At 38.3% G+C, this 21,289-nt stretch overlaps 1 protein-coding gene across 4 annotated transcripts in view; it reads right to left on the reverse strand.

Annotated features, from left to right (window-relative positions):
* The window catches only part of WDR72 (WD repeat domain 72), a 395,476-nt gene extending 375,802 nt beyond the window's left edge, over positions 1 to 19,674 (reverse strand). For 3 of the 4 annotated variants that reach the window (XM_074837440.1, XM_074837441.1, XM_074837443.1), the window contains exons 1-6: positions 19,652 to 19,674; positions 9,491 to 9,652; positions 8,292 to 8,398; positions 5,177 to 5,255; positions 1,980 to 2,154; positions 1,342 to 1,418 (exon numbers count right to left, since the gene is read on the reverse strand). In XM_074837440.1, coding sequence (XP_074693541.1) covers positions 1,342 to 1,418; positions 1,980 to 2,154; positions 5,177 to 5,255; positions 8,292 to 8,398; positions 9,491 to 9,643 — 591 coding nt within the window. In that variant the 5' untranslated portion in view covers positions 9,644 to 9,652; positions 19,652 to 19,674. Of the gene's footprint in view, positions 1 to 1,341; positions 1,419 to 1,979; positions 2,155 to 5,176; positions 5,256 to 8,291; positions 8,399 to 9,490; positions 9,653 to 19,651 lie in introns of those variants that run through there. The other variant, XM_074837444.1, reaches the window with a different exon arrangement.
* Positions 19,675 to 21,289: the final 1,615 nt, after the last annotated feature.

The raw sequence follows: 21,289 nt of genomic DNA on the forward strand, positions 1-21,289 counted from the left end.
TTTCTGAATGTATGGATGGTTTAAAAAAAAAAAACCCTCTCCATTTTCACCCTTTTTGTGTGAATATCAGACTTATCAAGGCCATCATGCTCAAAATTATTATATTGGAATTATTTTTATTAATTATTGATTAACTGAAAACTGATGTTTTCTGTTTTGAAAGATACCAACAGTATCAAAACTTCTCAAAGAAGGGAGTATGCTGGTCATGAAACCATGGCTATCAAACTGCAAACCATTCTCTCACCACACCTTGCAGCTCCAATTAAATCCTACAATATTTATCAAAAAATGTCTCTTTAGAATACGAAGTAGCTGGACTGTTACTAACGCTGCATTCCTCCCTTCACAAAAGAAGGCCCCAGGCAGTAAAGGATGGCAATCATACCAAATATGCTTCTCTGATATCCGTGATCAGTTGTAACAGTCCCCAGAATTTCTACAGCGTGACAGTATTTTTTGCCCCAGGAATGTTGAAAACACCCCTGAAAACACTGCAGATAAACCAAAAACTCACCACAAACCCACCAGTATGGTATCAAACTTACAGACTCTCCTGAGGGGCCTGATTCTACCCATTAACAAGTAGTGCTGTGGCATACTCTGCAGTTTGTTGAGCAAGGCAGTAATATATTACAGATGTTCAGAGAAGACTGTTGACATTTTGCCATTTCTGTTGATGATTCATAGTACTTAGCAGTAATACCGAAGTCCCTTTGTGAATCTAGCTCTCAGAGTTTAACTCAAACACAAAACATTGTATTCCAATTCTAACACTTGTGCATGTCAAGAGACAGCTGCTGAGAATATTAACACAGAAAAGTTGCACAGAATAAGTGAGTTTGAAGATGGAGAAATAGGGCACTTGACACAGCAAGAGTCTTTTCCAAGTGAAGACAGCATTGTGGAAGGCAGACAGGGGAAAAGAGTCTAAAGGACTATTTTAAAGAAAGTAACAAGGGTGAAGAGGGAGTACAAAGGCCAATTTTGAAGAGCTTTGAGCTTAAAGGACAGCGTGAAAGGGTTCAAAGAATGGAGTAACATTATCAGGACAGCAGGAAAGCATTACAGCTTCCACATCATGGAATATGGAAAGACAAGAAGCCTGGGCAAAAGACGTTGCAGTTGTCAAGGCAAGAGCTGTTCAATAGCCCAAGTGATTTTAAATAGATATGAGGGTGTGTTTTCAGAATTTGGTGTCAAAATTATTCAATTCTGTTTAATACATACCCAGAAGATTCTAATTTATTCATATTCTGCTTCAATGTATCCTTTACTTGAGAATATTACCACATTCATGTTAGTGTTCAAATCACTGTTTCAAACCTCATACAAACTGACCTGTATGCTATTCAAAGATGAAGATAAGTCCCACACTTTAAGAACTCCCGTTACAGACACTGCAACCAATGAGTCTTCTGTGAAAAGTTAACAGTGAGATAATCAACTTGAAGCCAAGTTCAAACAGTGCCTCACCAAAAGAGAACCTTGGCATAGACACTGGTGTTCTACAGAGCACTAAAACATGGATTCTCCAGGACACTGCTTAGGTAAAATAGCAATTTTACACAAAAATAACTAATTGGTATACAGAAATACAAAACATGCAAGCAAATAATTAATAATTTTTTTGTCCAATCAGATATATTTCAATAGAAGGCACAGAATAGTGATTTTGTGCCCTTAATTTCCCTGATTTACGAAATTAATTTGTACTTATATCCAAGAAATGAGCTGCTTACAATCAGTGTAGAAGCTGTTTGGTTTTCTCTTTAAGAAACATATTAAATGAAACATGACTGACACTAGGAGTATTAAAAACACCTTCTCAGGTGCTTTTAATGAAATGTTAACATCTTATATACATAACAGCTCTGTAAGACATGATTAGATATTAAATCTAGTAGGACTGTACTACCTAGACATAAATATTTTATCACAATTTAATTGGCCTACATAAATACATCTACAATGCATACCTTGAATTCTCACAGAGTGTACAATACACATACAATTTATCCAATCAGAATACTGAGATGATGATAAAGTGTGAAGAACACCCAAAGTCTTAGCATCAATAATAAGAACATCTTGATATTCTCCACAACAAAGAAGCCAGCCTTCACCTGTCATTCGGAATGAGCAATGGTAATACTGTACAAGTGGAAAAAAGAGAATCAGCATACAGAGCTACACAAATGTGCACGTGTGTTTTTCACATTAAGCATGTCATACTTGCAATTATAATCAACACCTGTAGCATTACTAAAAATCTGCTGCATATGTGAGACCATACACAATTTTGCTAGTAACACAAGCATTTCACATACATTTGTAACAATTTAATATAGGTATACAGCTTAGTAAGAGGTGCTTCATACGAAAGCATTATCTGCCTTGCCTAAATATTGGGATTTTCAGAAGCAATCAATGTGTTAATTTTCATTTTAAATGGCTAAAGAGTTTGGGACTTGTTTCTCCGAGAGGCCTCGTCTGTCTCCAAATATCTGATAAAGCTTCAGTTATCAAGAGGTACATAAAGATGAAAAAAAATCAGGTGAAAATGCAGAAAATTCATAATTAATTTCTTCCTAATGAATTTTCCAGGAGTAATTTTTACTCCATAAGATATTCGTCATTTTGACATTAAATGCCCTAGTGTTCAGAACACACATTCTTTCTCAACAATCATGTAAAGAAAAGAAAAAACAGACACATAGCAAAGTACTAAGGAACAGAGATGACAGTGGCACGGAGTGACTATGAAGATTTTTCTTTTGCTAGGTGTTTTACATGTGCAAGGACATTTGCATTGTGTATAACATCTATCAGTAATTGTACACATAATTGCTATAAACGCATAAGCAGCCACCTCAAATGGAAGTAAATACTATCCTTAAAGTAAATGGAACAATCATGCCGTCAGAGAAAAATATCAGACAGACCCATAAAATTGTGCCTCATTTGCTACAAGTTCTCTCTACATTCAGTTTTGCTTACATAATAATTCTTAGTCTATCAGTTAACTAATTTAAGTCTGAAAACAAAAGAAGTATAAATAACTGGGAATAGGATAAGTATTACCACAGATATTATGAACGATCAGAGGCAGAAATGCTTAGCAGTAGAAACCATTTGTAATTACTGTTCCTCTTGAATGAGGCTTGAACTGGAAGATTTGTATAGTCAGTCAGTCCTCTGAGAAAATCCCACACTGGTTAAGATCCACAAATGGTTAAGGGTTGACCCTAGTGTTAAACTTCATTTCAAATGGCAAATATTCAGTTTGCACTGCTTGACATCTGCCATTTATAGCTGAATCATCTATGACGAACAAAAGGAACCCACTAGACCATATAGGTTAGTAGTTTAATTAAAACCTGTTAAAACATTAACTAAAAATAAAGCAACAACTTTAAATGGTGATGCTATCAAAATCAGGGCACACTAAAACTCCCAAACAACAACATTCTGTACAAAATTATACTCTCTCAGGTACTATTATGCCACAAGCAATCACTCCCCATGGAAAAACAAGAACAAAAAAAAAATACAACAAAACAAAAACCTACCACAACATAAACAGCCAACCCTCAAAAAAACCTCACAAAAAAGTAATTTATTATAAATATCTGAAGCTTGTGTTTTAATAGCTTCCCCTCCTAGCAACATCTATTATTTTTCCAAAGAAACTTTCCCTGTTAGATATTCCTACTTTCCTTTAGCCATATCACCCAGGTTATAGAACAAAAATAATTATCTAGCCAAAATTAGGTTTGGCTCACTTCTCCTACTTGCAGGATAAGAATGAAGATTCTGCCTCTCATCTCCACAAAAATGTAGAGATTGTCAGATAATCAGCTAGGCCAGATCTGCCTACTGCTCTGCAGAACTCGTTCATAACTTTAACTATTATAATCTAATTAAGCAATACCATCAAGGAGATCATACCACACCTCAATTACGTTATAACTGAAGTTTTGGTTTTTTATGTGTGTATATACATATATAAGAAGAACATATATGCTTTAAACATATACACAAATAAAAATTATAGAAGAATAACTTCTTAACAATCTATGCTTTTATATATATACACACATATATATATGTAAAAACATAGACTGTTAAGAAGTTATTCTTCTATAATTTTTATTTGGTAATTTACCCAAGCTTTTTCTCTCCCTTTAACAGCCATGTTTTAATTCAGTATGTCAACCAAAACAGTGTCATGAAAAACAATGTTTCTTCTGGAATCTTTAAAACATTTGGATTCTGAATTTGGCCATAGTTTAAGTCACATGAGGTCTCAGATTTCCATCATTTGGAGGCTTAGTTTCACCCTAGACTTTCTCACTGAAGAAAAACAGCATTTTAATTAACCTAGGAGCCCTGAGCTGCTCTTCTACTAATATATCCAGAAATAAGCCATCTCTCGGAATCAAATCCATACATGCTAGGCTCCTCAATCATATACACACATGTATGTCAAACACACCCTCACACTCCAGAATCTAGATATTTAGTGTACCTGGACACAGTTCAAAGCAGACACTTCAAGTTATCTGAAGTAATATTTAAAGCAATTTGGCCTCTGAAAATAACTGATCTGTCCCAAGCTCTGCAATGAATGAAAGCATGTTTTTGGAAGTGGGGCAGAGCAGTCTTTTGGAGATCAGCCGTTAGGCATCAAAACCTTTCAAACGTTTAAAAATAAGACCTTCATCAGACTGTCTCACCATGTTTGGCTAGGTTGCTTGTACTTTTAAAATATGTCATCAAAAAGCCAACATTAAACTTGAAGCTTCCATGAAATTTTAACACAGGACAGGAGTAAAGATTAAGACAGTTTCACTTTGCTACCTGATGCCCAGACTTTACAATAAGTTAATTGATACTACATTCCAGACATTTACAGCTTAAAAAGAATCAGTTTTATTTGATTAAGGAGTTCAGAGGAACATAAAAGTCTCAGTTCTTTTCTTAGGAGGAAGTCAAAGAAGATAAAAAACAGATATAAAACTACTATTGCAACAGTGTGGGTTTTTTTTTTTTTCTATTTAGTATGTTATGAGCTATACATTTAAAAATGTATGTTTCTGAATAATATCATATTAATAAAGCAAAACTCCTCTTGTAATGAACAGAGATATTCCAGAAAATTTGCTATACTTACATAGATTGCTGTATGCCTATAAGGAAGCTTTGCGTTCTCAATGCACTGTCCACTAGTGACATTCCAAACACACATCTCCCTGCCAAAAATAACTTTATATTATTCTCTGTCATTTCCACTCAATTGGCTGGAATAATTTTGTGCCACCAACTTTTTCTTTAGTGCTGTACTTAAGTGCAGTCTGGTCGTTTATGTGGCTTTTTGTTACAGATTACTGGGTAAGAAAATGTTGTGGTCATTAGCAGGGGATGACATACAGTATCTGTTTCTTTTTGTTTTGGTAATTACACACTGCTGCCTCGCAACAAACCTTGAAGGCCAACTCTGGTCTACAACAAATTGTAGGTATACTCCCATTACAGCTCATCAACACGTCACTGTAACTATCTGTCGTTGGAACTACATCCTCTTGAAAATGATTCATTTCACTGAACTTAAACCACACGTTTTGAAAAACATAACGCATCTTCTGCCACATCAGACCAGTTCTTCAGAGGAACCGCAACTTCTGTGAAGAAGAAACAGTGCCACCACGAGGCTATTCCTGAAATCTGTTACTGATACAGCACTTGCCTCTTGACAACCTAAAAGTCTGTGCAACATTCTAGCTACACTTAATTACGCTTAAGGTTAATGTTTGAGAAAGACGCTATTACCCAGTCTTCCTCATCTAGACATTATTCAATATGCTATGGGACTCGAGTACAACAGAAACACAACCAAATTAAATCGTGTAAATGAGCTTGTATGAGGTATGTTGTCAAAGATCAGCAACTGAATGTTAAACTTGATGCTTTTAGATTTTATTTAAACAGCAAGCACTATCTCCACAGTTGAAACAATAATTTTATGATTTCTGAAATAACATTCCTCTGCATAAGGACTTCAAGACGACATTGGGGAAAAATATTGTATTATATCAGAAATACTACTTAGTGATTTACATTTTAATCTACACACGCTCACATTTTATTATAATCTTAAAATATTACTTAATTTATATTTTTCAGCTGAGAAAAAGCAGTGAAATCCGTGAGTCTGTAGTGTAGCATCAGAGTTGGCAGACCAAAAGTCTTACCTTAAACAGAATGCTTATGCTGTTTAATAAACATGATAAACATTTCAAGGCAGCAAATTTCTCCTTGTTTATATCAGAATGACAATTAACTTTACTGCTTTAGCTACTTTACTGTGATACATACATGCAAACATGCACAAATGACACCAGAAGATAACCCCAGCTTCTGCATGCTGCCCTTAACTTACTGTGTGTACTAACAAGGAATGAGTGATACCACATGTTGATAAAACTGTCCTACAGCATATGCTATATGCATGCACAGGACATCAGTGACAACTTCTGAATCATTATGGATTAATTTATAGATTTCCATATAAAAAGTAAAAAATACTGTTCAATATTGATCCTTCTGGCATAAGTCAGTTATACAAACACTTAAAAGAACCTGAAGTGGGATGTGGGGAGAGTAGCATCTTCCATACAACTTCTTCCAGCCTCAATACAAGGAGATGGAAGCTTGAAAATAGCAGAAGTGAATGATTCATAAGCCAGAAAATGTCCCTTGACAAACCCAGCATCTCCTGAAGATGAGGCTTCCTATTTGTAATTATCTCAACTTCATGCTGCAACCTTCCAGGGATCAGTGATGGATGCTTTACCCTTATGTAATACAGATGAGAAGTCAGCAGTAATTTGGTAAAAGTGAACATTTAAAGGGCTCAGAAGACTACTCAGTCCTACCTACACACATTCCAAGCAAGCCAAATGATCCCTTCCAAGGCAGAAACTTCAGGATGTGAACATCTCTCTGTCTGGTATATCTACAGCAAAATCCTCATTTGTTTCTTAATGCTTTTCACCCCAGCTTTTTGAAAATATAGTATCTTTTCTCCCAGTATGATCTAGAAACAGTATTGCACTAAGACCTTCAGAACTAAGATGAAAATTAGTTTCACCTCTGAACCCTTGAGTAGAATCATGGGTGGCCAACACAAAACTAGTTCTGTAGACTTCCTGCCCTCCTTTTTGCACATAACAACCAGAACTGTTTACCACTATCTGTCCAGTGGGGCAGTCTAACCTCTGAAGTTTAAGAAGCTAGAACGAGTTTGTTCAAGTTATCCCTTGTATACTCATGATTGAGTGAGAGAATCAGACAGAGATCTTAGCAGCTGGAAAGGATAAACAACCTCCTCATTGAGAAAGTAGTAGCCTTAAGGGGCTGGAAGGTGAAGGAGGAAAATTGACAGGAACTCTTAATGGGAAGAAGTTTTAACAGAGCTATCCTGTTAATTGGAAAAGATGAACCCAAAATGAGAGGAGAATACCATTAAGCAGCAAGACAAAACTGTTTAAGGAGGTAAGAAGCTAGCCCTAACTACTTTCAACAGCTGAAATCCTGAACAGATGGGCTTCAGACCCCAGTTGTAAAGATTATCAAATATTCAGAGAGGAAAAAAAAAGTCTTAAATGCTAACATAGCAGAACTGCAGAAATTAGTTTGACTCAAGTGATGGGCCAAGTCACAACAAACACATAGGAGAAAAACTGCAAGATCAGGAGCCTCTTAAAAGGATGTACTCCAAAATAGCAAGTCAGATCTAAACAAAGACAAGGAACATATATGCCTTTTATTCAAGGGCAGTCTTTTCTGTGCTTCCATACATACTCACTGAGCAAGCATAACCTGGATCAGAGTACATTAGCCTCTTGTACTGATTCAATTCTCAAGACTGAGCTCACGAAGGAACAGAAAAAAGCACCACGATATTAAAATGCTTCTGAATCTGCTGGTTCCCTCCAATAACCCGTTATTCTCCCTTTGAATGAGGCCTAGCTGACCCTCTGAACAATTCATTCTCCCAACTATTAACTGGGTATCTGAATCTGTCAAACCCTTCTGTTGCCCAAGAGATGAACTCTTAGCTAGACTATTGTACGTAAGCAATACAGTCATTATCCTAAGTCGCTGCTATCCTTTTCATATCGTGGAAGACGTGGATTAAAAACCTTCTGCCAAATGCAGAATCTGATCTACACCTGCCATACATTTCATGATTTAAGAAATGAGTAATTGAATATTCAGTTACCTACCCATTTTCAGTAGCACTTACTACATATGGTTGTTTCTCAAACTCTCTTGCTTTTGCCAAACAAGTTACAGAAGCAGTATGGCCAAAGAGAATTTCTTTAGATGAAATCTAGGAGAATAATACAATGGTTTAAATTAAACATAATACTTTCTGTATAAACTAAAGAGATCTAAAAGCAAGAGAAGACTACTTGTAGATGTTATTGATGTCTAAGTGTCAATCTGCTTTATACTCTTATGTTCTTCAGTCACATTTCTAGACTGTACAAAGATGTGGATGGCTTATGCAGTTTGCATAAGTACAGTTTATATTCCCTGTAGTCTAAAAATTGCACCTTCTGAAGAATTTATGGAGCATCAAATATTATAAAACAGGCAACGTGCAGAATATCTCTGGCCTTCACCCTACAGCATGCAGCAAAAATGGCAGAGTGAAGTAGGGAATTGACATAGCAAAACTCTTAAGCATGTGTTTCACACAACGTGTTTAAGTAATCCCTTTGATTAGCTTCACTGCACGCAAAGATCTTAACAGAAAAAGGTAGCTCCATAAAAGTGCAAACTAAAGTTTCGAGCTATATTTGAGCACAAATGGGGCAGCCAATTCCAAAAAGAATACAACCATAGTACTAGGAATGCAGAATAAAAAAAAAATGGAACTGCTTTGGCTCTGTTCCATTCTCAGGAAAATAAATAGGAAATAGTCAAAGCAATAGCAATAATATGTCAGGAGGTTTGCAGTTTAATTATACCAAAAATATACATTTTATCCTACTTCCATCTCTCTACAAGTTTTTCCATTGTTAATCTGGGAGAGAGCTCTGGTTTTATAAACAGGTATTTTTTCCTTCAATGACAGGCCGTGCTCAGCAACTGATTTAAAAAAAAAAAATAAAAAAACACTTGACAAGATAGTAATCATGATAATTGTGTATGTTTTTTGCTGTTGTTACAGCACATAATGTCAAATTATAATCCACAGGTCATGATAAACTATGAAAAATTTTCAAAGTCTGCAAATAACTGGTTGCTCATATAGGCATTTCAACACTTTTTGCTTCATGAGTTTTCTATAACAAATATCACACTATCTTTAAAACTTGATCTAAATAAGTGCAAACCTGGATAATCCCATTGTTAATAATAAAAGATAAAACTCGAATCTGTCTATTTGACAGACTGTAGCACAGTGGACACAAACCTTTAATTCTGATGAAAGATCCCATAGACATATTTGTCCTTCTTGACTTCCTGTAACTATAGTCTGCTGGTCATCTGTAATCATAATAGCAGTGACGCTATGAGAGGGAGCTATTTTCCCCCACACTGCCACAGCCTGTACTGATACCTTCATAGTCAGCACCTGAAACAGAAACAAGTCATGATGATTCTAACACAAAATGTAAGAAAAAACAACCTTAAAAAAAGGCAACTTCATCAACATCTGAAAAGGGGAGCTACAAAATACTGATGCAAAAAAGCTGATAAGGCATTGAAACATTTTCTAGCTGTTGCCAACATCACGTTAACACTTTCATTAAAATAGCTGTCCACTAAGAGCTTAAATATGCAGCAGGAGAGTGATAGGACTCTATTTTAGATCTAGGCAGGATCAAACAGGACCAGAGTTACAAGGGACCAGTGCTACCACAATCCTGAAATACCAGCAACAGGAGTTGTGTGCTACCCCACAGAAACTAACTCTGATGGGCACATATCACTCTGTCTTCTTCCTAATCTTGGTTGGTGGAGTATACCATGCCTCCCTATTCCCTCCAACCAGCAGTGCTGCTCATTCTCAACAGCTAACTGCTGGAGCATGGAGATGGCGCAGCAACGGGGTGTCAATAAAGAGTCTGTGGTTCCTAGGAGGATAAATAAGGCAAGAGCATGACATAACAAGGCTGGAAGGGGACAACAAGTGGTGGGTCAGGGATGAAGAGAAAAATGAGACCCTCAACCATTCACTGACATCTCCTAGAGATAAGACCCAGAAGAAAGGTGGAAGCAGAGTTGCAAGCTGGGAAACAGGGAGAATCAACAGATGCTTTCTGCTGCACAACTCATGAGTCTGTTGTCCAAAAAAATTATCATATAGTAGATTTTAGTCAGTACTGGAAAAAATTGTTTTAACAGAATTGTCCAAACTGACTACTGATCATTAGTTAGTTCAGTATAGATTCTTATCAACTGCATTTCCAGGGAACTATTTCAGCGTCTGTTTAAACACCAGTACTTACAAAATATCCTAAAATTCTCCTTATTAAAAGAGTCCTACTTTGTTTTTAAATTTGATGCCTGTGCCTTTTAAAACAACTCCTGCTTGCTAGCTGCATTCTGTACTTTTTTTTTGCTTCAAACAAAAGCTTTGAGAAAACTGCTTTCTCAGTCACTGCACAAGCCTTCTGTCACATTGTTTGATGTTCAAATTCCCATGTTCAGAAGTGTCAAATGTTTCTAGAGTATTCCCAAGGATACCTTCAAAATGAAAAAAACTATCTGACCATAAATAATTTGGTACTTAAATAGTCAACTCACCTAAAAAAAAAAAATCATGTATGTCCTGTTGTTAAGACTTTTCAGGGGACCTAGTAACACACCCAAGTATGTCTCCTTTGGGTCAACTAATGTGAAAGGATAAATTGCTAAAAAGGAACACAGATGACCAAAACCTTTAGCATTGGTGTTTTTACATGCAAGAGCCCTATGCTAAACTGTCAATGTCAACCTTAGCTCAAATGCAAACAATTTCCGTATATACAAGTCAGCTGTATCACAACTCCCAAATTACTAACTTGAGTATACACAGCACTCCTACCCTGTATCCTATGATGGCGGTTCTTCATTTTTCCAGAAAGCCTGTACAGATGCTTCTGAAGCATCTCTGTTTACCTCCCTTCCCTTTCAGCTTTCTGAAGAAAATGCCAGAAGAGTGTTGTCACCTGCTTCTCCTGTCAGGGATGGAGAAGGGTATGAAGTTGACTTTTGCCCATGAAGTGACTCCTCTGAAAACTGAAATTCTCTTAAACTTTACTGAGGACAGTTTTGACTACCACCAGCATGCAAGCAACTGACAGACAGCTGAGAGATATTGAGCAACACCAAAAACATTTCTGTACATCAACGTGTTATTCCCAAGCATGAGTGAACAAGAAGAAACAGATTTTAAGCTCTTCAGATGCACTATTGCCTAGGGTCACAAATAAACAAATATTTTCATTCTTTTCAGAATATTGTATGTCACTTACTATTTATCCAACCATCAATACCATCGAAGAGATATTTCAGAGTAGCTGCTTTGCAGCAGCTAAGAAAAATTCACCTTTTGAAGATGTACTCCTATTTGTCCTGGAGAAAGGGGAGACAACAGAGCCATTAGCAATGAAACAGGTGCCAGTAACAAGGTGCTAGAACAGTCCAGCTGCAAGAGGTCAGCCAAAAGACATGACAGTAAAGCTGAAATCTTGTGAGAAGAGACAGGAACTGGGTAGAACAAAACGCACGGCAGCAGGTAACAGCCAGCCAAAGGAAGTAATATAGGAATGATGCCAAACTACATGAAAAGGAGCGCCTGTGATTATTCAGAAAAGACCACAGGACAAAACCAGTGCACAGAAGCAGCCTTTTAAGCTATGTTTAAAGAAACTGTAATACAAACCATCGCTAAATCCAGCATAGTAGCAGCTGCAAGCACGGACACAGGCAAGAGGTATCTTCATTACTACTACTAAAAGCCTTAAGTGATACAGAACTAGAGGAATGGTCTTGCTTCCTGACAAGATCATGAGATGACGGGCTCAGCTACTGAAAAAAAGGGCTGAAAAGACTGGAATGGCAGACGATCAAGGTCCTGCCATACAACCTCAGCCAGAATGTCAAAGGCAGAGGAAGAGGAATCTAAAAGAAAATTAATTGAGGTCAAGAGTTTATTAGACTAAATCACATTTAGTTTCATTTTACAGCTCTTTGTGGTCATATCACAGAATACCGAGAGATGTTATTGATCTCAGCTTCAGAATTTGACTTTCCTAGTACTAATTTTTTTTTAAATCTCTAGTCATATGAAGTATTATGCTTACTGGAAGTCCTTTTCCGGTTTACACCCTGAAATGAAAGTTGTTCTAGCCAAACTCTAATGCTATGTTTTTAGGTAACATCTAAGCAAAGAAAATTCACCATTTTCATAGGGCTTATAAAATGGTGGCTGCCAAGTTAACAGTTTGGTAAGGCAAATCCCAAGTCTTTAAAATGCATTTTCTTGCATATCATGTAGTCATTTCTACTTGTGCCATGGGAGCACACAATTAGTGTAAAACACCATAAGGCAGCAGAATTCAGGTTTGTACTGCACTGAATATGAAGTCATAAATTACATTTTCTTGTGAAAGCAGCACAGAATCAAGATCAATATTCTTAGCAGAAGACCTACTGCTGAGCAAGTGATGAGTAACAGAGAACTCAGACGATCAACAGAAGTTAAAAACTAAACAAACGGGTAGAATTTGCTGGTGTATAGATGATCTATTTGCACAGATTTGTTTTAGGTATTCATGAATTAATGAAAAGCTTCTACTACAGACAAAGCATCGGTTATATAAGAATTAATTTAGACTGAAATGTTACAAGAACATTTTGTACTTTTTCCTTTATATTACAACTGAAGCATAAGAGAAATACATTAACAGAGAAGTTCATATCCCTTCTGTTTCCTAACAGTCCTTAACTTTTTTCCTCTTGCTTCCTGGTTAATTTTTCTTCTGGATTAAGGTATTTTGCATGAAAGCCTTCCTTCTAAGAATACTGTGACTTCCCTAGAAATACTGCATACTCACATGCACACATCCAAATTTTGTCTGACAATGTTTAGTTTTAATCAAAGCTACTTGGTGATGTTGATGGCACCTAAAGCAAACTTTTTTAAATAAAATTAACAGATATTTATCAGACTGCTCCTTTAAAAAAGGTAAAAACTGTTTCCACAAAGTCAAATATTGCCCAAGGCATATTTGAGCTGCATATAGCTTATCAGCACACGTCAAATTCCTCCAGCTCTGCCCACTCAAGCATGTCTGATTTGCAGTATTAACCCATAATTCAACTTTAAATCAAGTTCCTCAATCCTACTCCCCATTTTGCCCTGCTTACAACCTAACAAACTTCTTTGTCCTGCCCTTACGATCACAGTGCCCAAAAGAACTCCCTCATGACTAAAAACAATTTCCCTGTTCTTAGTTAAAACCATACCAGTTCATCCCACCACTAACTTGTCATCTCTCTACCATCCCGTCTCTAGTTCTATGAACACTTTTTGCACTGAAACCACACCACAAACTTCTGTTAACTTGGAAAATTATCCCAATTTGCACAGCTTCAAGGACTTTGGCTGAACTACTTTAGCAGCTTTGGACCATTTGTACAGTATTAAAGTTTCATTTGGAAGCCGAGTACACCACCTTTTATTCTACAGAAGCCGTGAGGTATTTAAAAGTCTAATCAAAAGCATTAAGGGGCCAGGGAGCAGGAGGCCTGACCTTGAACGCCTAAACACATATTCGAGCAAGGGCTTTTCCTCATCACTCGTTTTTTTTTTTTTTTTTGACTGGGACTGGTCATGAACTGAGCAGAATGAAAAAGGCCAGATTATACCATAAAGAAACAGTGCCATCATAACTCAGCATATGCTTTCCCCATAGAGCCCTAATTCCAATATAGTAAGCATATCTTGACTCTGCCTCCTCTACTAACCTTAAAAAAAAAAATTAAATAGTTAGCTTCTCTATTAGGCTCATCTCAGATCTTCCAATCACTGCCACACAATTACTGCTTAGCCTCAGGCACATATCCCTGTACTGCATTTTATCAAGATAAAAATTACAAACCTAAGGCAGGTGGTTTGGGAACGTACAGGATAGAATGGAAGAGTTGCTTAGGTCTTAGGAGCATGCGTGCACATGTGCGCTCACAATGATTTGAAGTGAAAAAGCTGGGTTCTGTCTTGCCCCCACTGAAGCCTGGAGCTCACATTCTCTATTAGTCCTTGAGTTTACAGGCAGAGTCTGTTCAACAGCATGAAGGAAGCTTTCCAGTATGAAACATCCTGAATAATATTAAACTATTAACTACAGTTATAAGAATCACATTTCTTCATAAAGGAAATATATGCCCTGATTTTTAAATTAATTCAGAAATCACCAGTTCTCACATATATCAAGGTCCTTAAAACTAGGAATTGAACTTCCCGGAGACCTAATCTCAAACAGTTCACAATATAAAACACTGGTTGTGACAGAAGCCTCCTTCTCATAGCTACATCTCATAACAAATGCTACCAAATAGGAATTTATAGCTTATTTATAGAAGGAGAAAAGACTTTGTTCAACAAAAGATCACTCTACAGGTAACAGTCAACCTATCAAAAAACCTTTCCTGAATTTATGTTCATACTTATTTCATGTTTCCCATGCATCCTAAACTATCAATACAAGATTAGTTATTTCAAAGTCCAGTTAAATACATGGCAATCAGTGAAGGCATAAAAAAGATGCAGAAATTGGCTTACAGTCCTGAAAACATTAAGATATTAGCTGCATTTAACTGTTTGCGTTGGATTAAAAATACAAATATTTGAAAAAAAACCAAACAAAAACAACCAAAACAGGATAGATGGGCCAAAATGACTAAAAACAATTATTGACAACAAGAGCAGCATACATCTTCTCAGACTGGCAAAGTTCTGTTTGCACAGGCTTCAATATTCTTGATGGCCAAGTAAAATTATTTAAGTTCCCCACACACCCCCCTTGAGATTCATCATTGTATTAAAGTGCTAGGAAGTAAACTTTAGGCAGAACCTGGTAGGTTTTCATGACAAATTCCTAAGGTTTGCGTGTTCCTAACTTACCTCATCTATTCCTGTCTATTCTTTGGCTTTGTCTGACACATTTCTCTTACCGTCTATACAACAAAATAAAAGTTCTATCAATATTTTTTGTACCTTTAGTAATAAGCTAAGTGTTTTCCTTAAAAATAGCTTTGACTTGCAGTCAACTTATCCATTCTATATTGCTTTCCCAACTTTCTCAATTTACTTTATGATGTAAATATTGCACTCTCCTTAAGGATGTTGTATATTATTTCTGGCAATCAGCAGAGATATAACCTTACCCAAACTAAAAAAAATACATTCACCCACTGTCCACAATATATAGCCAAGTCCATCTAAGAGGCACAATTAATATATTGCATTTTCAAAATACTTGATAAAAGTATCTAAAGTACAAAATCTAAAGATACAGAAGTGACATAGTGCTGTCTCTAAGCCTGCAGACGTACTACATTGATGCTCATGACGCTGCTCACAGATTTGCTATTTATACAAGTTGCTATTCAGAAGCCTATTCTGTCCATGAATCTGAAAATACAGGTCAGCAGTACTTTGCAATTTGTGAAGCAGTGGGGTACATGCACATTTGTATAGGTGTGAGCAATGGAATAAATTAGAAAAGGGAAATACAATTATGAGAAAGATGCTTAACAGAGAAATGGAAATAGAATGGAGATATAGAGGCTACAGGGGAGAAGGCAGGGTGTGTACTGCAGGAAAAGGAAAAAGAAGATACATGAGGCTAGGTAAGTGAAAAGGGAATGGCAATCAAAGAAACTACACTAAAGACAGCAAGGCAAGACAAAGGTAACAAAAAGATATTTGAAGTAATAGCAATTAGTAAAACAATTAAAGGTTTATCAAGATATTTTAAAAAATAAGATAATTAAGAACTAGTTTGTATTTAGCACATTGTACAAGAAAATTAACAACTGGCTCCTTTAAGATGTGGAGTTTGCTCTCTGCAGGTACAACTGCAAAACTATTTCTATATTTCAAATATTTTAGTTACTACATCTAATCAGATAGCAGGCAACAAGTAAAATAGTCCAATAATCAACATTTCTATCCTCGTGTTCTAGCACATTCTGCCAGAATCCTCGGTATTCCACACCTTTTCCTCTCCTTTGGTTTTTGCAGCTCCATCCTGGAGACCCTGCCTGCCTACCACTGCACTTCCAGTTTAAGATTTAACAGGACTTCCCTTGAGACCTGTCACGGCTTCACCCACATCGTCCGGAGGAGTCACTGCTGAGTGACACCCAGATCTCCCCTGGGGCGTGAACGTACTGCTTCTGCAGTCCGAGGGAGCAAGAGACTGGGACCAGGAATCAATACAACCCATTTTAACTAGCAAGAACCACCTAGTAATACCTTGTTTGTATTTCTTGAACGAGTGACACAAGAAACACTTATTTCATTCCACACAATAATTCACCACAATCAGAAGGAGCACAGTAAGGGCAACACCATCTCCCAGCTGCTGATTACATCAAAGGTTTGCAGCACAAATTCAATTTTATGATGTTAATCTCAGCCTGCCACTCAGAAATTTTCTCTGAGGGATATGATTTTTCTCTGGATTTCATTTTAAGAATTATTTTCTTCTTCTACAATCAATAAAGATATGTTTTCATCAAAAGACTCTATCTTGGCAGAATTCAATTGGCCATCTCAAAACCTTTTGGTGACACAATATTAATTAAAATAGTTTATGTTGCACCTAAGCTGGAAAATGGGGCAGGGAAAACATCAGCAACTCAGAACACTTGTGCTTTACACACTGTCATAAAGTACAGTAGAATAATCTTCACCTCCTTGAAGTTACTGTTTCATCCCGTAAACTGTTATATTATTTTAAGCTTGCTAGAAAAATGTCATGGAATGCTTTTATCAAGTAGAAAAAACTAAAAATGTGTGCAGAAACATAAACTCCCACTTTCGCTGTCATTAAAGGCTTCAACAACAATAATTAATTATATAAGAGGTGTTTAAACATGTTAGACAACAATTAATGTATGTGAGCTATCTAACGTGGTTTTAAATCACATATATCAAGGATCCTGTATATATACAAAGTTTATTTGAAAAACAAATACGTTACACAAGTGTGTTTGAAGCCATAAAAGATGTCTTTAAAGACAAAAGAACACAGTTGTTTTTACTGTCTGAAATACAGTGTCTGAATGTCCCATCAACTAGAGGAATAGTTATCTACAGGAAATGACATGTTGCTTATGCACTATACAGAACTACATATATGTGAATTATTTGCAGCTTCCAAAGCCTTAAGTATACAAATAGCATCACTTAAGTCATCTACCATGGAATTACTCATATTCAAATGGTGAAATGCTTTGCTGGAGCAGACCTCCAATCAGGCCTTCAGACATTCATCCACCAATTCTTCCAGGAAAGCACACATGACAGAAAAGGGCCATCAGTTTCTACAGAATGTAAGCTTTGATTTCTGCAAAATTGTATCTTACTGACTTAAAGACAGGTTTTAACCTTAGTTTTATATACATTATGTCTACCTTTATGGAAAGTAACAGTTTTCCATGTGAGAAAGTACTACTTCCTTACACTAGCAAAGAGACAGCTCCTTCCATCTTCTTAATTATAAATTGTCTTTTGAGCAGAGAGACATTTATGTCCTTTAAGGAGTCAATGATCCCAACATAATCCCACATGAATCAGTATCTACTAAGATGGTGTCAGCTCCAAGTTTATGGCCTACATAACTTGGAAAGTGTAGAGAGTAATAAACTTTAAGTCTGTGTCAAGACTTCCCATAGATGCAAGCAAAAGTCACATGTGACCTACAAAGGCTTTGATCAGCTTCCATTTTTATGAAATATCACAGATTCTGTAATGAACTAGCCATAATTAAGCCTACAGAATTCATTATTATTTACACTGCTTTAACACAAAAGATATAAAATCTGGTAAATTCAAGACACATGAAACCAAAAAAAAACAACTTAAAAATTCCAAACTGAGAGGCAGTGAATATGTACCAAAGCTTTAAGTCACTCATTTTGTCTTCCTTAAGTGACCTTGAACTCATTTAAGATAAAAAAACTCCGTGGATCAGAGGTGACTTTTTGGTTCAGCTAGACTGTACTCTGCAATGTTTAAATAACAAACCAATTTGGAATCAGACGCTGGAAATAAAACAACTAAAACATTTCATCAGCCTTTGGTTTTTGGCTAGTGATGTAATAATCATTAGTCAGTGGTGTAATCAATTGCATCATGAGGATTTCCAGATTCTGACAACAAGAACTCCTTATTTTTATATTTCGCTCTTTGAACACTCTTAACTACCAAACAGGCCTCTCTGCAGCATTCTTCACTACAGGGCATGAAGGTGTTTAGTGTAAACAACTTGGAACGATTTATTATATATATATATACACAGTCAACCCTGCTTAAGTAAAAAGACACTGTTTATTCTGAAGCAGAATCAAAGTCCAAAACTGGTTCAATGCATTGCACTGCATGGGTTGCAGTTTTCATTACAGTAAACTTCTCATTTTAACACTGAAAAAAATTGAGAAAAACATGCTCTTGTCATGTAATCAATCCTACCAACTGACAAAGACCTTTTGAGCAGAACTAGCTCACCACAACAGTGACTTTTGCAATGAGTAGTCCCAAAAGATCACAGCTCTGTACCAGTGGCACTACGCTAAAATTTAATGATATATTGAAAAAAGACCATTCCTATCAGTGACTAGAAAAGTAATCATGACAGAAACACTACAGAGCTTTACGTGAACTATCTTGACTAATTTTGTAATTGAGCAAGTCTCACAAAAATCTCTAACCTGAACTATTTTCAAGAGAAAAATGGAACTGCTGTAAATCAAGTTAAATTTATTTCTAAGGTTTTGTATCTACTCAATAAGGCATCACAAAACATAAAAGCATTTTCTCATTTCAAAGGGCTAACATTTTGAACTCTGAGGTGTCCTCACGTTACTGCTTTTCTCCAAGTCCCGTGAATAAATACACTCTAAGACAGCTGATGGAATAGATACAATTCTCTAGGTTATCTTGGAAACAGAACTTTCCGACACCGCACATCAAATATCAAAGCTGAAATATAATGAAGTTATATAGTTGGTGCTAAACGTACAGGGGACCAACTTCTCAGAGAACCTGGACGAAGCGTGCCCAAGCAGGGAAGCCCAACCGCCGCCCCGCTCCCTTCGCGACCCCCCAGGAGCTCTGCGGGGCCCGGCGCCCGCACGGCTCCTGCCGGTCCAGCCCCAACCCGCCCTCCGCCGCCCTCCTGAGGCGCCCGCAGAGCCCGGCCGCTCCCGGCAAACGCCCGGGGCTGCGCGGGCAGGAGCGCCGCTGGCGGGACGGGGAGAGAGGGCTACGGGGGGCAGGACCGGCGGGGGGCAGTGGCTGAGAGGAGCCGTGCCCGGAGCCGAGGCGAGCAGGCGAGGCCGCGGCACAGCCCCTTACCTCCAGCGGCTCCCAGGCACCGCGAGCGGGGCAGGACCGGCCGGCGGCAGGGAGAGCGCCGAGCGAAAGGGGGTGGGAGCCGGGCCGGGTTTTATCCCCCTCGGGAGCGGCTACACCCAGCCCCGCTCCCGCCCCGGCCGCTCCTTCGCCTCTCGCGGCGGCCGGAGCAAGGGCGGCGCGTGCCGGCGGCAGCTCGCGCTCCCGCGCGCCGCCCGCAGCCGCCCCCAGTCCTGTCAGCGCCCGGCGGGAGAAGCGGCTCTGCCCCGCACCGCTCGGGGCGGGCCCGGGCTGCGGCTCAACCCGGGCTGCGGCTCAACCCGGGCTGCGGCTCAACCCGGGCTGCGGCTCAACCCGGGCTGCGGCTGTCCCGCTCCCCCCGCGGCGCGGCACGTCCAGGTGGGGCTGTGCCGGACCCCCCCCCCGGGGTAGCCCTGACAGCTGAGGGCCCCGCTTGCCCCTCAGAGGTAACGCCCTGCTCGGGGGGAGGCACAGGGGAAACTGCAGGTGTCGGCCCTGCTTCTAGGGCGGGGAAAGCCCCTTTCTGCTGGCGGGAGGCGCGCGGAGAGGCCGCGGCAGGTGGTGGCGGTTCTCCTCAGGCGAGGGGGCAGGCCGGCCTCGGCAGCCGCCAGCCAGGTGCTGGCAGGGTGGAGCTTGATTCCTCCCAGCTGTGGGATCGGCAGCACCTGAGGGCAGGAGAGCGGCGAGCTGGGCGCCCCGGTCTGGCGGCGGTACGTGGTATTCAGGGTGGGAGGTTCTTACCTTCAAGTACTTCTGTTTGAGAGCGATGAACTGTAGTCAGTAAATATAAAAAGAAATGGGATGTTTATTTATTCCATAGTTTGTCTTTTTGTTTGTTCAGAGGTCAGCGGTGGAGAAGCTGTGTTCTGCAAAAGGTGCAGGTAAGGAAGGAGCCAAGCTGAGCTGGCTGTACAGTATATGTGTGAGTTCATCTTAACTGCTGAAATACTTCGAGCTATGTATAGGGCTGGAAACAAAACTATGAGACTCATAATTAGGAAAAAGTTCTTTTTTCTAAAATCATGACTTCCTAAAATTATTTGCCTGTTTAGTTTTTTGTGGTTTTTTTTTTTTTAATTTTGTTGAAATGCACAAAGAGTTGGAAGGATGTTGAGAGATGTGTGTTTTTAGTGTCTGTGGTTCTCCTGTTTTAATATAATAAGCATGATAGCTGAAGTATGGGGTGTTGTTATTTTAGTATTATTGAATTCACATTTATACTGCCTGCTCCCCTGAGGCATCAGATAAACAGTAATATTTTAAAATGTGTTAATGTAATTATAGTCTGCATCTATGGGCTACACATTAGAGGTAAGTGAATGCAATAAAAAAAAAAGTGTGTAAAGTTTGTGGTGCTCTGAAACACATTTCTCCCAAACTTTTTTTTAAATTTTAACAGTTCGGTAGTTCAGATTTCAGAAGATCTTTAATGTAATAAAATAAAAATCTTTAAAGATGAGACTTCTTAAAGCATTTCACCTTATGAATGATTTTATCTAGGCAAGTTATAAACTCTGAAAACAGTACTTCAATGGGAAGGGTGATGTTCAGTTAGATTGTATGAGGCCATGTGAAGAACAGTGAAATATATCTTAAGTGAGAACTTACAAAGGTACTTCT

Source organism: Strix aluco, chromosome 12, assembly GCF_031877795.1.
Source record: "Strix aluco isolate bStrAlu1 chromosome 12, bStrAlu1.hap1, whole genome shotgun sequence".
NCBI classification, from domain to species: Eukaryota; Metazoa; Chordata; class Aves; order Strigiformes; family Strigidae; genus Strix; species Strix aluco.